The sequence below is a fragment of the Nomascus leucogenys genome, chromosome 12 (assembly GCF_006542625.1).
Source record: "Nomascus leucogenys isolate Asia chromosome 12, Asia_NLE_v1, whole genome shotgun sequence".
Classification (NCBI taxonomy): domain Eukaryota; kingdom Metazoa; phylum Chordata; class Mammalia; order Primates; family Hylobatidae; genus Nomascus; species Nomascus leucogenys.
In genome coordinates, this window is record NC_044392.1 from 65,001,615 (window position 1) to 65,017,676 (window position 16,062).

General features: G+C 37.9%; 1 protein-coding gene across 1 annotated transcript in view; it reads left to right on the forward strand.

Moving 5' to 3' along the window:
* LRIF1 (ligand dependent nuclear receptor interacting factor 1) overlaps nt 1-14,678 on the forward strand; it is a 36,652-nt gene extending 21,974 nt beyond the window's left edge. Inside the window, exon 4 of the mRNA XM_030824862.1 lies at nt 14,488-14,678. Coding sequence (XP_030680722.1) covers nt 14,488-14,559 — 72 coding nt within the window. The 3' untranslated portion in view covers nt 14,560-14,678. The remainder of the gene's footprint in view (nt 1-14,487) is intronic.
* The last annotated feature ends 1,384 nt before the right edge of the window (nt 14,679-16,062 follow it).

Consider the following 16,062-nt stretch of genomic DNA (forward strand, 5'->3'; position numbering starts at 1 on the left):
GTTATTTAGAGCTCAATCTTTTTATGTCTCTTATTTTACATCTATATGATCTTACCTAGTTCTCATGGATCAAAATACTGTCTATATTCAGGAACTCCTCTTTTGACTCCAAAATTGTCCAATTTTGACCCCAAAATATCCAATTGCCTTCTTGACATTTCTACTTGGAAGTCTAATGGGCATCTCAAAATCAACATAGGCCAAAATCAGCTTCTGGTTATTACCCACACAAAATTTGCCTCAACCAAGATCTTCTGTATCTTAGTTAATGATAAAACGAGGCTTCCACTTGATCAGGTGGAAATAGTTTGGAGTCCACCTTAATTTTCCCTTTGTCTCATGCCTTACAACCAGTCTGTTAGGAAATTCTCTTGGTTTACATTCAAATTATACCTGGAATCTGACCATTGCTCACCACCTCTACTGTGATTAGCTTGCATTATGTCTCTCATCTGGAATATTGAATAATCAACTGTCTCTCTGCTTCTACCAGTGTCCTACAGCTTGTCCTCAACACAATAGCCAAGTGATTTTGTTAAAATTTAAGGAAGGAGAAAGGACCAAAAACAACAGAGAAATGAGAAACATACACGAAGAAAAAATTCACCCTAAAAAAATTAAAATGACCTTAAAACATAGGAAAAATGTTTAAATTCACTTGAAACTAGGCGTAGGCAAATTAAAACCACTCAGATACCATTTATCACTTTCCAGACTCCATGAAATGTAAGAATATGGCAATGCATTCTGTTGGGAAGGCTGTGAGAAAATAGGTACATTCATACATTCATACATTGCTGATGGGAATGCAAAAGTTTATTAGTTGCAATATTGTTCTTAGTTGCAAAGTATGTGTCTCACATACCCTTCACATAATCCCAAATAAGTAAATGATAAAGCCAACCAAGAAGTGTGGGAAACCCAAAATGTAACTAGGTAAGTATCTTTTCTGGGCACTAAAAGGCTAACGACAAAAAGAATGGTACTGAAGTGCTGTAATCTAGTTAGTAAAAGGGTTTCTTGCAGGGGTATGAATTAGTGCTACTGAAACTACCTTTACATGTACATTAGAATTGAACAACTAAGCACATACATTATAGATAATAAGAGCCAGGTTTCTCACTGTTGGAGAAAGACTTATTAAAAGAAAGGAGGCAGGCCAAAATACACCCTGTAATGTTGGATTGGAGTAAGAGTTGTCAGTATAAATTAATGGTTTTTAATATAAATGTAGACAGAGTAAGAAATATACATGTGACTATATCTGTGGCATAGTATATACATTTATACATTTCCTAACTCTTAAAGGGCCTAGAAGCAGTGAGTAATGAGCACATTTAACACCAGATCTTGTTTTTTATCTTCTTTTTGTACTTTAAATTTTTTTATTTTTAATTTTCATGAGTGCATAGTAGGTGTATATATTCATGGAATACATGAAATATTTTAGTATAGGCATGTAATGTGAAATAATCATATCATGGAGAATAGGGTACCCAACTTTTCAAACATTTATCCTTTGTGTTACAAGAAATCCAATTACACTCTTCCAGTTATTTTAAAATGTACAATCAAGTTATTGTTGACTAGAGTCACCCTATTGTGCTATCAAATAGTAGGTCTTATTCATTCTTTCTATTTTTATGTATCCATTAACAATCCCCACCTCCCCCTGCAGTGCCCAACTACCCTTCCCAGCCTCTGGTAACTATCCTACTCTCTATCTCCATGAGTTCAATTGTCTTGATTTTTAAATCTCATAAATAAGTGAGAACATACAATGTTTGTCTTTCTGTGTCTGGCTTATTTCACTTAACATAATAACCTCCAGTTCCATCCATGTTGTTGCAAATGACAGGGTGTCATTCTTTTAATTACGGAATAGTACTCCATTGTGTAAATGCACCACATTTTATTTATCCATTCATTTGTTGATAGACACTTAGGTTGCTTCCAAATCTTGCCTATTGTGAACATTGTGGCAACAAACATGGAAGTTCAGATATCTCTTCAATATACTGATTTCTTTTTTTGGAGGGTACATACCCAGCAGTGGGATTTCTGGATATATGGTAGCTCTATTTTTATTTTTTTCAGGAACCTCCAAACTGTTCTCAGTAGTGGTTGTACTAATGTACATTCCCACGAACAACGTAGGAGAGTTCCCTTTCTCCATATCCTAGCCAGCATTTGTTATTGCCTGTCTTTTGGATAAAAACCATTTTAACTGGGGAGAAATGATATCTCATTGTAGTTTTGACTTGCATTCTCTGATGATCAGTGATGTTGAACACATTTTCATATGCCTGCTTGCTATTTGTATGTCTTCTTTTGAGAAATGTGTATTCAAATCTTTTGCTCATTTTTTGATCAGATTTTTTTTTTCCTGTTGAGTTGTTAGAGCTCCTTATGTATTCTGGTTTTTAATCCCTTGTCAGATGGGTAGTTTGCAAATATTTTGTCCCATTCTGGAGGTTGTCTCTTCACTTTGTTGATTGTTTCCTTTGCTGTGCAGAAGCTTCTTAACTTGATGTGATCCCATTTGTCCATTTTTGCTTTGGTTGTCTGTGTTTCTGGGGTACTAGTCAAGAAATTTTTGCTCAGACAAATGTCCTGGAGATTTTCATCAACGTTTTCTTATAGTAGTTTCATAGTTTGAGGTCTTAGATTTAATCCTTTAGTCTACTTTGTATATGACTTTTGTATATGGCAAGAAATAGGAATCTAGTTTCATTCTTCTGCATGTGGATATCTAGTTTCCCAGAACTATTTACTGAAGAGACTATCTTTTCCCCAGTATATTTTCTTGGCACCTTTGTCAAAAATGAGTACACTGTAAATGTGTGGATTCGTTTCCAGGTTCTCTGTTCTGTTCCATGGGTCTATGTTCTGGTTTTGTGCCAATGCCATGCTGTTTTGCTTATTATAGCCCTGTGGTATAATTTAAAGTCAGGTAATACGATTCCTTCAGTTTTGTTCTTTTTGCTTAAGATAGCTTTGGCTCTTCTTGGTCTTTTGTGGTTCCATATAAGTTTTTGGATAGTTTTTTTTTCTATTTCTGTGATGAATGTCATTGGTACTTTGATACAGATTGCATTGAATCTATAGATTGCTTTAGGTAGCCTGGACATTTTTAACAATATTGATTCTTTTGCTCCATTAACGTGGAATTTTTATTTTGGTGTTCTCTTCAATTTCTTTCATCAGTGTTTTATAGTTTTTATTATAGAGATCTTTCACTTCTTTGATTAATTTCTAGATATTTAATTTTATTTGTGGCTATTGTAAATGGGATTACTTTTTTCATTTCTTTTTCAGATTGTTCACTGTTTGCATATAGAAATGCTACTGATGTTGATTTTTGTATGTTGTTTTTGTATCCTGGAAATTTACTGATTTTCTAAATTAGTTCTAATAGTTTTTTGGTGGAGTTTTTAAGCTTTTTGACTATAAGATCATATCATCTGCAAACAAAAATAATTTGACTTCTTCCTGTCCAATCTGGATGCCCTTTATTTCTTTCTCTTGTCTGACTGCTGTAGCTAGAACTTCCAGTACTATGCTGAATAACAGTGGTGAAAGTGGGCATCCTTATTGTGTTCCAGATCTTAGAGGAAAGGCTTTCAGTTATTCCCCATTCAGTATGATACTAGCTATGGGACCATCATATATGGCTTTTTTAAATGTTGAAATGTGTTTCTTCTATCCCAAGTTCTTTGAGGGTTTTTGTCATGAAAGGATGTTGAATTTTATTGAATAATTTTTCAGTATCAATTGAAATGATCATATCATTTTTATCTTTCATTCTGTTGATATGATGTGTCATGTTAATCGATTTGTGTATGTGGTACCTTCCTTGCATCCCAGGGATAAATCCCACTTAGTCATGATGAATTATCTTTCTAATATATTGTTGGATTTGGCTTGTTAGTATTTTGTTGAGTATTTTTGCATCAATATTCATCAGAGATATTGGCCTGTAGTTTTCATTTTTCATGTGTCTTTGTCTGGTTTTGGTATCAGGGAAATACTGGCCTCATAGAATGAGTTTGGAAGTATTCCTTCCTCCTCATTTTTTCAGAATAGTTTGAGTGAGATTGGTATTAGTTCTTCTCTCGATGCTTGATAGAACTGAGTAGTGAAGCCATTGGGTCTTGAGCTTTTCTTCACTGGAAGACTTTTTATTATGACTTTGATCTTATTATTTTTATTGGTCTTTTCAGGTTTTGGATTTCTTCATAGTTCAATCTTGGAACGTTATATGTGTCTAGGAATTTGTTCATGTCCCTGGGTTTTCTAATTTGTTGGCATATGGTTGCTCGTAGTGGCCTCTAATGATCCTTTGAATTTCTGCAGTATCAGTCATAATGCTCCTTTTTAATTTCTGATTTTATTAATTTGTGTCTCCTTTTTTCTTCTTAGTCTGGCTAAAGGTTTGTAAATTTTGTTTAACTTTTCAAAAAACCGTTTTGTTTCATTGATCTTTTGTATTTTCGCTATTTCAATTTCATTTATTTCTGCTTTTTATTATTTCTTTTCTTCTACTAATTTTGAGTGAGGTTTGCTCTTGCTTTTCTAGTTCTTTAAGATGCATTGTTAGATGGTTTATTTGAAGTTTTCCCCTTTTTGATGTAGGCACTTATAGCTATAAACTTCACTCTTAGTACTGCCTTTGTTGTATCCTAGAAGTTTTGGTATGTTGTGTTTCCATTATCACTTGTTTCAAGAAATTTTTCAATTTCCTTTTTAATTTCTTCATCAACCCACTGGTCATTCAGGAACCTATTGTTTAATTTCCATGTATTTGTATAGTTTTAATTTCTAGTTTTATTCCATTGTGATCAGAGAAGACGCTTGATATTATTTCAATTTTTTTGGATGTTTTAAGACTTGTTTTGTTACCTAAAATATGGTATATCCTTGAGATGTACTCATGTATTGAGGAGAAGCATGTGTATTTGGCAGCCGAGGGATGAAATGTTCTATAATTATCTGTAAGTCCATTTGGTCAATAGTGCAGATTAGGTCTGATGTTTCTTTGTTGATTTTCTGTCTGAAAGATATGTCCAATGCTGAATATTGGGTGTTCAAGTCTCCAGCTATTGTTGTTTAGGGTCTATCCATCGCCTTAACTCTAATAATATTTGGTTTATATATCTGGGTGCCCCAGGCATGCATATTTAAAATTGTTATATCCTCTTGCTGAATTGACCTCTTTATCATTATAGAATGACCTTCCTTGTCTTTTCTGATAGTTTTTGTCTTGTAATATATTTTGTATAAGTATAGCTACTCATGCTCTTTTTGGATTTCCATTGGAATGGAATATCTTTTTACATCCCTTTATTTGTAGTCTATATGTGTCTTTATAGTTGAATTGTGTTTCTTGTAGGCAACAGATTAATGAGTCTTGTTTTTTCATCCACTCAGCCATTCTCTTTCTTTTAATTGGAGAGTTTAGTCCATTTACATTCAATGTTATTATTGATAAGTAAGAGCTTACTCTGGCCATTTTGTTATTTGTTTTCTGGTCTTCTCTTCCTTCTTTCTTTCCTCCTGTCTTCCTTTAGTGAAGGTAGTTTTTTCTGGTGATACGATTTAGTTTCTTGCTTTTTATTCTTTGTGTATTCATTGTATGTTTTTTGTTGGAGATCACCGTGAAGCTTGCAAATACCATCTTTTAAACCATTATTTCAATCCAATAACTACTTAACACTGTGTGTATAAACAAACAAAGAAGCAAAAACAAAGCTAATAAAAAGTATGTGCCTTAACTTCATCCTTCAACTTTTTAACTTTTTCTTGTTTCTATGTATATCTTATTGTACTATGTCATGAAAAGTTATTGTTATTTGTGATTGGTTCATCAGTCAGTCTTTCTTTTTAGGATAAGAGTAGTTTACATACCACAGTTACAGTGTTAGAATATTCTGTGTTTTTTCTGTGTACCATTACCAGTGTGTTTTGTACTCTTAGATGATTGCTTATTGCTTGTTAATGTCCTTTTCTTTCTGACTGAAGTACTCCCTTTAGCATTGTTGTAGAATAGACCTGGTGTTGATGAAAGCCCTCAGCTTTTGTTTGTCTGGGAAAGTCTTTATTTCACCTTCATGTGTGAAGAATATTTTTGCTGAATATACTATTCTAGGGTAAAAAGTTTTTTCCTTCATCATGTTAAATATGTCATGCCACTCTCTCTTGGCCTATAAGTTTTCCACTGAAAAGTCTGCTGCCAGATATATTGGAGCTCCATTGTATGTTATTTTTTTCTCTCTTGCTGCTTTTAGAAATATTTCTTTATCCTTGATCTTTGGGAGTTTGATTATTAAATGCCTTGAGGTAGCCTTCTTTGGATTAAATCTGCTCATTGTTCTATAACATTCTTGTATATGGATATTGATATATTTTTCTAGGTTTGGGAAGTTCTCTATTATTATCCCTTTGAATAGGCTTTCTAGTTCTAGCTCTCTCTACCTCCTTTTTAAGGCCAATAACTCTTAAATTTGCCCTTCTGAGGCTATTTTCTAGATCCTGTAGGTATGCTTTATTGTTTTTTATTCTTTTTTATATCCTCTGACTGTATTTTCAAATAACAGGTCTTTAAGCTTACTAATTCTTTCTTCTTCCTGATCAATTCTGCGATTAAAATACTCTGATGCTTTCTTCAATATGCCAACTGCATTTTTTAGCTCCAAAATTTCTGCTGAAAAAAATGTAATTCTTTTAAATTATTTCCATCTCTTTGTTAAACATATCTGATCAAATTCTGAATTCCTTCTCTGTGTTATCTTGAATTTCTGTGAGTTTCCTTAACACAGCTATTTTGAATTCTGTGTCTGAAAGGTCATATATCTCCGTTTCTTCAGGATTAGTCCTCGGTACCTTATTTAGTTCATTTGGTGAGGTCATGATTTCCTGCATGGTGTTGATGCTAGTAGATGTTCTTTGGTGTCTGGGCATGGAAGAGTTAGGTATTTATTGTAGTCTTCACTGTCTGGGCTTGTTTGTACCTGTCCTTCTTGGGAAAGTTTTTCAGATATTCTAAAGGACTTAAGTGTTGTGCTCTAAGTTGTATCTGTTTTATGGGGCACCCCAAGCTCAGTAATTCTGTGGTTCTTGCAGACTCATAGAGGTACTGCCTTGATGGTCTTGGACGAGATCCAGAATTCTCTGGATTACTAGGCAGAGGCTCCTGTTCTCTTTCCTCACTTTCTTCCAAAGAAGCGGAGTCTTTCTCTCTGTCCTGAACCTAAAGCTGGGGATGAAGTGACACAAGCACCTCTGTGGCCACCACCACTGTGACAGTGCTGTCTCATACCTGAAGCTAGCATAGCACTGGATCTCACTCAAGATACTACTCCCTGGCTATCGTCTATGTTCACTTAAGGCCCTGGGACTCTACAATCAGCAGGTGGCAAAGCCAGCCAGGCCCGCCTCCTTCCCTTTAGGTTGGGAAGTTCCCTCAGGCCCTGTGTAGGTCCAGAGGTGCCACCTGGGAGTCAGGGACTAGGGTAAAAAAACCTTAGACATCTACCTGGTGTTCTATTATACTGTGACTGAGCTAGCATTCAAACTACAAGACACAGTGTTTCCTACTCTTCCTTCCCCTTTCCAAATGCAGAGGAGCCTCATGCTGTAGCCACTGCCACCACAAGCCATGGAGAGTACTGCTGGAGGACCTCCAATGTTCCCTTAAGGCCCAAGAGCTTGTCAGTTAGCTGTGGTGAATCTTGCCTGGCCTGAGAATCACCCTTAATGGCAGGGGGCTCCCTTCCGACACAGGGCAGGTCCAAGGATGCCATCCAAGAGTCAAACCCTGGAACTGGGGAACCCAAGAGCATGCTTGGTTCTTGATCCCCCTGTTGCCATGCTGGTACCTAAGGTGCAAGACAAAGTCTCCTTTACTTTTCCTTCTGCTTTTCTCAAGCAGAGGAGTTTCATCCAATAACCACCATAGCTGGTAATGTGCTGAGTCTCACCTGAAGCCAGCAAGTCTCAGTGGCTCACCTAAAGCCCTCAACATAGTACCTGGGTATCACTGCTGGTAATTCAGGACTGAAGGGCTTTTCAGTTAGCAGGTGATGAATGCTGCCAGGACTGGGTCCTTCCCTTCAAGGCAGCAGGTTCCCTTCTCATCCAGGGGGTGTTTAGAAATGTCATCCAGGAGCTAGGGCCTGGAACAAGGGTCTCTGAACTCTGACCTGTGCCCCATCCTTCTGTAGCTGAGCTGGTATACAAGATACAAGACAAAGTCCCTCCTACTATTCCCTTTCCTCTCCTCAGGCAGAAGGAAGGGGTCTCTTTTGGAGCTGTGATCTGTGCACCCTGTGGTTAGGGGAGAGGTTATGTGAGCACTCCTTTAGCCACCTCAGCTGGTGTCTCCATAGGTCACATGTCCCCCAAGTTCACTGTTTCTTGGCCCAGTTCAGCACATGGACTCACCTGTGAGTTGTAGTCCTTATAGCCTGCACTGCCTTTCAAGTTTACTAAGCAACCCAGAATACTGTAGCTCTCCATGGCAAGGTTTACATTAACTCAAGTTTCGACCTCTGGGATGGGCTGGTTTAAGTTCTCCCTCCATGGGTGGGCATCAGGTGAGTTTGGTCTCCTTTTCTTCTCCAACAAGACAGCACTGAGTTAAATGCCCCACAATTGCTGTGCTCTCCCTCCTCAGCACCCAGAGATGCCCTCCACACAACCTGGCCTCTACACCACCTGGCTGCTGTTGGGGGGTTTGGGGAGGGGTGGTGTCAGTGATTCAAGGCTTTTTTTTCTATGTCTTCAAGACCTCTTTCAGCAGTACACAGTTAAAACCATGTACTGAGTGCTCACCTGATTTTTGGTTCTTATGAAGGTGTTCTTTCTGTGTAGATAGTTGCTAAATTAGTGACCTTGTGGGGGCAGCAGGGACCATTGGTGGAGCCGTCTATTCTGCCATCTTGCTCTGCCTCAAGATCTTGGCTTCTAAACACCATTCTCAACATGAGAAACCAATGCTTTTTGGAGAAGCTGATTTCAGAGCTGAGCAAGGAAAATATAAGATGAGCCTAGAACATCTTGTGATGTCAGAAGAAAATATTTTGTAACAAATGGGGGCTTATCAAAGAAACAGAGGAGCCAACCTAAAGAAGTTACTAATGACCAAAGTTGGAATAATTTGAACAATAAAATAAATAGTATTTGACCGCTAGAATAAAATATCCCTATTAATCTACACCAATATGAGACTGAAGCACTGCCAACTGTCCCAAGAGGGAAACTTTTTAACCTATACCAATATAAAAATCAAATAAATAAATGAGGGGAGAAGAAGCAGTTCTTCATTACAGTTGAATTCCAATTAATAAATGTCAATGGAAAGAGAAAATAGAGATTCATCATTGCAAATGCCCTAGTAATAGTAGCTGCAGACAAGATTCACCAATGGATGCTAAAATGAGTGGGCAAAAGTTTGAGGAGAAATAGGATTTACATAACCTTCCAAGAAGATACTTTTTAACTATAAACAGAAAGATAGCAACTTTGTAGCAGAGAAACCTAGCAGATACCAACAAAAATAATCAAGATAAACATCAATAATAAAACATTACATGCTCATGGATAGGAAGAATCAATACTGTAAAAATGGCCATATTGCCCAAGGTAATTCATAGATTCAATGCTATCACCATTAAGCTACCATTGACTTTCTTCACAGAATTGGAAAAAACTACTTTAAAGTTCACATGGAACCAAAAAAGAGCCCACATTGCCAAGACAATTCTAAGCAAAAAGAACAAAGCTGGAGGCATCAAGCTACCTGACTTCAAACTATACTACAAGGTTACAGTAACCAAAACAGCATGGTACTAGTACCAAAACAGATATTTAGACCAATGGAACAGAACAGAGGCATCAGAAATAACACCACACATCTACAACCATCTGATCTTTGACAAACCTGACAAAAACAAGAAATGGGGAAAGGATTCCCTATTTAATAAATGGTGCTGGGAAAACTAGCTAGCCATATGTAGAAAGCTGAAACTGGATCCCTTACTTACACCGTATTCAAAGATTCACTCAAAATGGATTAAAGACTTAAATGTAAGACCTAACACCATAAAAACCCTAGAAGAAAGTCTAGGCAATACCATTCAGGACATAGGCATGGGCAAAGACTTCATGACTAAAACACCAAAAGCAATGGCAACAAAAGCCAAAATAGACAAATGGGATCTAATTAAACCAAAGAGCTTCTGCACAGCAAAAGAAACTCATCAGAGTGAACAGGCAACCTACAGAATGGGAGAAAATCTTTGCAATTTACTCATCTGACAAAGGGCTGATATCCAGAATATACAAAGAACTTAAACAAATTTACAAGAAAAAAACAAGCAACCCCAACACAAAGGGGGCAAAGGATATGAACAGACACATCTCAAAAGAATACATTTATGCAGCCAACAAACATATGAAAAAATGCTCATCATCACTGGTCATCAGAGAAATGCAAATCAAAACCACAATGAGATACCATCTCATGCCAGTTAGAATGGCAAGCATTAAAAAGTCATGAAACAACAGATGCTGGAGAGGATGTGGAGAAATAGGAACACTTTTACATTGTTGGTGGGAGTGTAAATTAGTTCAACCATTGTGGGAGAGAGTGTGGTGATTCCTCAAGGATCTAGAACTAGAAATACATTGGACCCAGCAATCCCATTACTGGGTATATATCCAAAGGATTTTAAATCATGCTACTATAAAGACACATGCAGATATATGTTTCTTGTGCCACTATTCACAATAGCAAAGATTTGGAGCCAACCCAAATGTCCATCAATGATAGACTGGATTAAGAAAATGTGGCACATATACACCATGGAATACTATGCAGCCATGAAAAAGGATGAGTTCATGTCCTTTGCAGGGACATGGATGAAGCTGGAAACCATCATTCTAAGCAAACTGTCACAAGGAGAGAAAACCAAACACCACACGTTCTCACTCATAGGTGGGAATTGAACAACGAGAACACATGGACACATGGAGGGGAACATCACACAGCGGGGCCTGTCGGGGGGTGGGCGGCTGGGGTAGGGATAGCATTAGGAGAAATACCTAATGTAAATGACGAGTTGATGGATGCAGCAAACCAACATGGCACATGTATACCTATGTAACAAACCTGCACGTTGTGCACATGTATCCTAGAACTTAAAGTATTAAAAAAAAAAAAAAAAAAAGGTCATGCTGCCTTTTGATGGTACCCACAGGCTGGATGACAGGGTCAAGATGCCAGCCCACTAAGTCCATCATCAGAAAGAAACTTGGGGCCAGCCTGTCTCCTAAAAGCTGAGTATGTTGCATGGATTGCTGGTTCTAAATAGGATATTCTAATAAACATTGCTATTATTTAAAAAAAGACATATCAACATCATCAATACCTTAATATGATGCATAATGAAAGACTTTTTGTGCATACTGTGGTAGTCTTGCCAAAAATACAAAGCCTTCTGTTATGGACTGAATGTTTTTGTCCCCCCTAAAATTCATATATTGAAGCATTAACCCTCAGTATAACTGTATTTGGAGATGAGGCCTCTATGAAAGTAATTAAGGTTATAGTTACTTGAGATCATAAAGATGGGACCTTAATCCAATAGTATAATATTAGAGTCCTTATAAGAAAGGGCATCAGAGAGCTCATTTTCTAATTCCCCACCACTCCATGCATGCACACAGAAGAAAGGCCATGTAAGGAAACAGTGAGAAGGTAGGCATCTGCAAGCAGGGAAAAGAGCCCTCACCACAAACAGAATCAGCTGAACTCTTGATCCTAGCTTTCAGAACCGTGAGAAATAAATTTCTGTTGTTTAAACCATCCAATCTGTGTTTCGTTGTTATGGTAGCTTGAGCAGACTATTACAATTTCCAATCATGAGAAAAATGCTTTAACAAATAAACCCAAATTGAGGGACATCCTACAAAATGGCTGATTAACAATCTTCCAAGTGTCAAGTCATGAAAGATAAGGAAAAAATCGAAGAACTGTTGCCGACTGGAAATGACTAAGGAAGGAAAACAAAAACAATATATGACTCTGGATAGGATGCCAGACAGAAAAAGAACACATAGGAAAAAAATGTGTGAAAATCAAATAAGGTCTGTAGTTTAGTTAATAATATCGCACCAAATGTTGATTTCCTTTTCTTCAAAAAACTTTTATTTTAGTGCAGGGGTACATGTACAGCTTTGTTATATGGTAAACTTGTGTCATGGGAGTTTGATGTACAGATTATTTTGTCACCCAGGTGCTAAGACTAGTACCTAATAGTTCTTTTTTCTGTTCCTCTCTTTCCTCCCACCTTCTTTCCTGGTAGGCCCCAGTATCTGTTGTTTCCTCTTTATTCCCATGTGATCTGATCATTTAGCTCCCACTTATAAGTGAGAACATGTGGTATTTGGTTTTCTGTTCCTGCGTTAGTTTGCTGAGGATAATGGCCTTTAGCTCCATCCACGTTTGTCAAAAAACATGATCTCATTCTTTTTTGTAAACTATGCTTCTGACAATGATCTAATATCCAGCACCTATAAGGAACTTAAACAAATTTTTAAGAAAAAAACCCCATTAAAAAGTAGACAAAGTACATGATCAGACACTTTTCAAAAGAAGACATACATGCTGGCCACAAGCATATGAAAAAAAGCTCAGTATCACTGAGCAGTAGAGAAATGCAAATCAAAACCACAATGAGATACCATCTTACATGAGTCAGAATGACTGTTATTCAAAAGTCAAAAAATAACAGATGCTGGTGAGGTTGTGGAGAAAAGGCAATGTTTATACACTGTTGGTGAAAGTGTAAAGTAGTTCAACCATTGTGGAAAGCAGTATGGTGACTCCTCAAAGAGCTAAAACCAGAATTACCATTTGACCCAGCAATCCCATTACTGGGTATATACCCAAAGGAATATAAATCATTCTATCATAAAGACACATGCATATGTATGTTCATTGTACCACTATTCACAATAGCAAAGACATGGAAGCAATCTAAATGCCCATCAATGACAGACTGGATAAAGAAAATGTGGTATGTATACATGATGGAATACTATCCAGCCATAAACAATTTCCTGTTTTGATGTTGGGTGTTTACATTAGGGAAAGTATAGTGAGGGATATAAGGAAACTCTGTATTACGTTTGCAATTTTTATGTAGGTATAAAATTCAATGAAAATAAAAAGGTTTAAAACAAAGTCTTAAAAATATAAATCACAGCAAGTCACTCCCCTGTTCAGAACTCTCTAGTGATGTTTTATCTCACTCAAAGTAGATGGCAAATTCTACACAATGACCTAAAAGCCCTACATTAATTTTCCCCATCCGTCCTCTCTAACCTCATCTCCTACTAGTCCTCTGTCACCACTGAACTTCAGTAAACTAGCTGCTTGCTGGTTGTTTACTGAAATATAGCAGGCATATTCCCAGGTCAGGTCTTTGCATCGATTTTTTCCTCCACACTCTCTGGAAAGTTCCTCTTCTAGCTAGTTTCATGGCCTGCTCCCTGTCCCCACCATTTTGTTTAATATTACACTCACTAGCTTCTTAGAATCTCATATTCTAACATTTTTTCCTACAGCACTTATCATTGTTCATATTCTAAATAGTTTACTTATTTAATTCTATTATTATTTGTTGATATACACTAGAGTTTAAGATACACAAAGGGAGAGACATTTGACTGTTTTCTTCACTGATGAATTACCACTGAACATAAATGGAGAAGGCATAAATAGTCACATGAAGGCTGCTTCACCTCCAATGTCTCATTCTAGTTTCAAGAGCAGGAAGAAGGAAGTAATAAAGGAAGAAATATGTTAGGAAAGCAAAACCTCTTTTCATGTGTCATTGGATCACTGGCCAAAACTGTGTTACATAGCCACCTCTAATTGCAATGAAGGCTAGGAACATTACTATTCAACAAACAAAATTTAGTTTTTGTTGGTAAGAAAGCAAGGAGGCAAATTACTGGATAGCTACTGATAATATCAGTATATCTAGACACTTGTAACAAAAGGGTTAGGTTATAAAGACAAAGAATGAATACAAAAACTATTCAGACCTACCCCGTCAAAACTAGTGTTACTTAAAAGATAGCCAAAAACTGCCTGGAATTTTTACTTTTGTTTTAATAATACTGAGAGAAAACAGCACTTTTACAGAGTTCAGAGGGAAAAAATGTAGATCAAGGATTTTCTACACATGCGCATCTTGAATGATGTATAAGATGAAGGAAAAGATATTTTCAAGTATTCAAGAGCTCAGAAAAGATACTCATCTTCTTAAATAAATTTTTTTAAATATGTACTATAACGGCTGCTTATTATGTATTTTTTAAGAACACTATTTCTACCTCTGATGGTTTTGTAAAATATGTCAGCCTGGCTAGGGTGAACTACATTTCCCAGAATTCACTTTTTTGTATATTTCTGATTAGGGTGGACTACAAGAGACACTACTGTGGAAAACCTGGAAGGCAAAAGTGAAGCAGCAGCCATTTTGTAGCTGACCCGTATTGTCTCTGATCTACTGACTCATCTCATTGGCATGAAGCAGTGGCCACATCTGAAACTACTCCGTCATCCCCTGGATCTTTCTTCAGCTTCTCTTACTCCTTGGCCAGGTAATTGTGTTTAGCTCTGTAACAAAGACTTCTGGCTACTGGAGGCCACCCATACCATTAATGTCAGAGACACTAAGAACCAACATAGGTTTCAATAGGTCCTCGTGAGCTTCGGGTTGTTCCTCTGTGTTCCAGCGTGTTCTTGCTCTCTCGCACTACATTTTTTTTAATTCCTGACTTCTTATATTATGGACTCCAAGTTCTAGGATCAGGAGGAAAGACAATAGCTCCTCACAAGGAGGCAAGAAGTTCGGATCCCTGGAGCAAATTACTTTACACACACATACAGACTCACACACATACTCCACATTTTAGTGATTCTGCTCCTCTGATTGAAATGTAACTATACACTATCCTGAATTTACAAAGAAATTATCGCATAATTTCTTCTAAGAGTTTTTAGAATTTCGCCTTTCAAACAAAGACTGGTCTTTAATTCACCTCATACTGATTTTATATGTATAGTGTGAATGAAGAGTCCAGTTTCATTTCTTTCCATATGGATAACCATTGTCCCAACATTCTTTTTTTTTCTTTTTTTTATTAATTTTTTTTGCACACAAAACAATAAACATTTTCTAAGAATACACACAAACAAAAAGATGCATATCAAACATATTAGGAAGGTTGCACATGGGAAGACGGGGAATAGAAATGGGGAGTGGGAATTAAAATAAATGAGAGAGGGACTTTGTATGGATCAATGATAATAACTCAATCCTCTATTTGACAAAGAAGAAGGAGAAGGAAGAGGAAGAAAAAGAAAGTGGGATAAAGGATCAGAAAGGGAGGAAAATAGAAAAAATTAGAGTACGACTCCAGGGTAGACCTGTTCTGTTGTTGCTGGGTTGGTTGGTTGGTTTGTCTGTTGTATTTTTCATATGTTTCACCATGTTGGCCAGGCTGGTCTCGAACTCCTAGCCTGAAGTGATCAACCCGCCTCAGCCTCCCAGAGTGCTGGGAGCACAGGTGTGAGCCACCACGTCCAGCCCCCACATTGCTTCTGGCCTCCGTGGTAGACCTCCCAGACAGGGCGGTCGGGCAGACGTGCTCCTCACTTCCCAGACGATGGGCGGCCGGGCAGAGGCGCTCCTCACTTCCCAGACGGGGCGGCCGGGCAGAGGCGCTCCTCACTTCCCAGACGGGGCGGCCGGGCAGAGGCGCTCCTCACTTCCCTGACAGGGCGGCCGGGCAGAAGCGCTCCTCACTTCCCAGACGATGGGTGGCCGGGCAGTGGCGCTCCTCACTTCCCAGACGATGGGTGGCCGGGCAGAGGCGCTCCTCACTTCCCAGACGGGGCGGCCGGGCAGAGGCGCTCCTCACTTCCCAGACGGGGCGGCCGGGCAGAGGCGCTCCTCACTTCCCAGGCGGGGCGGCCGGGCAGAGGCG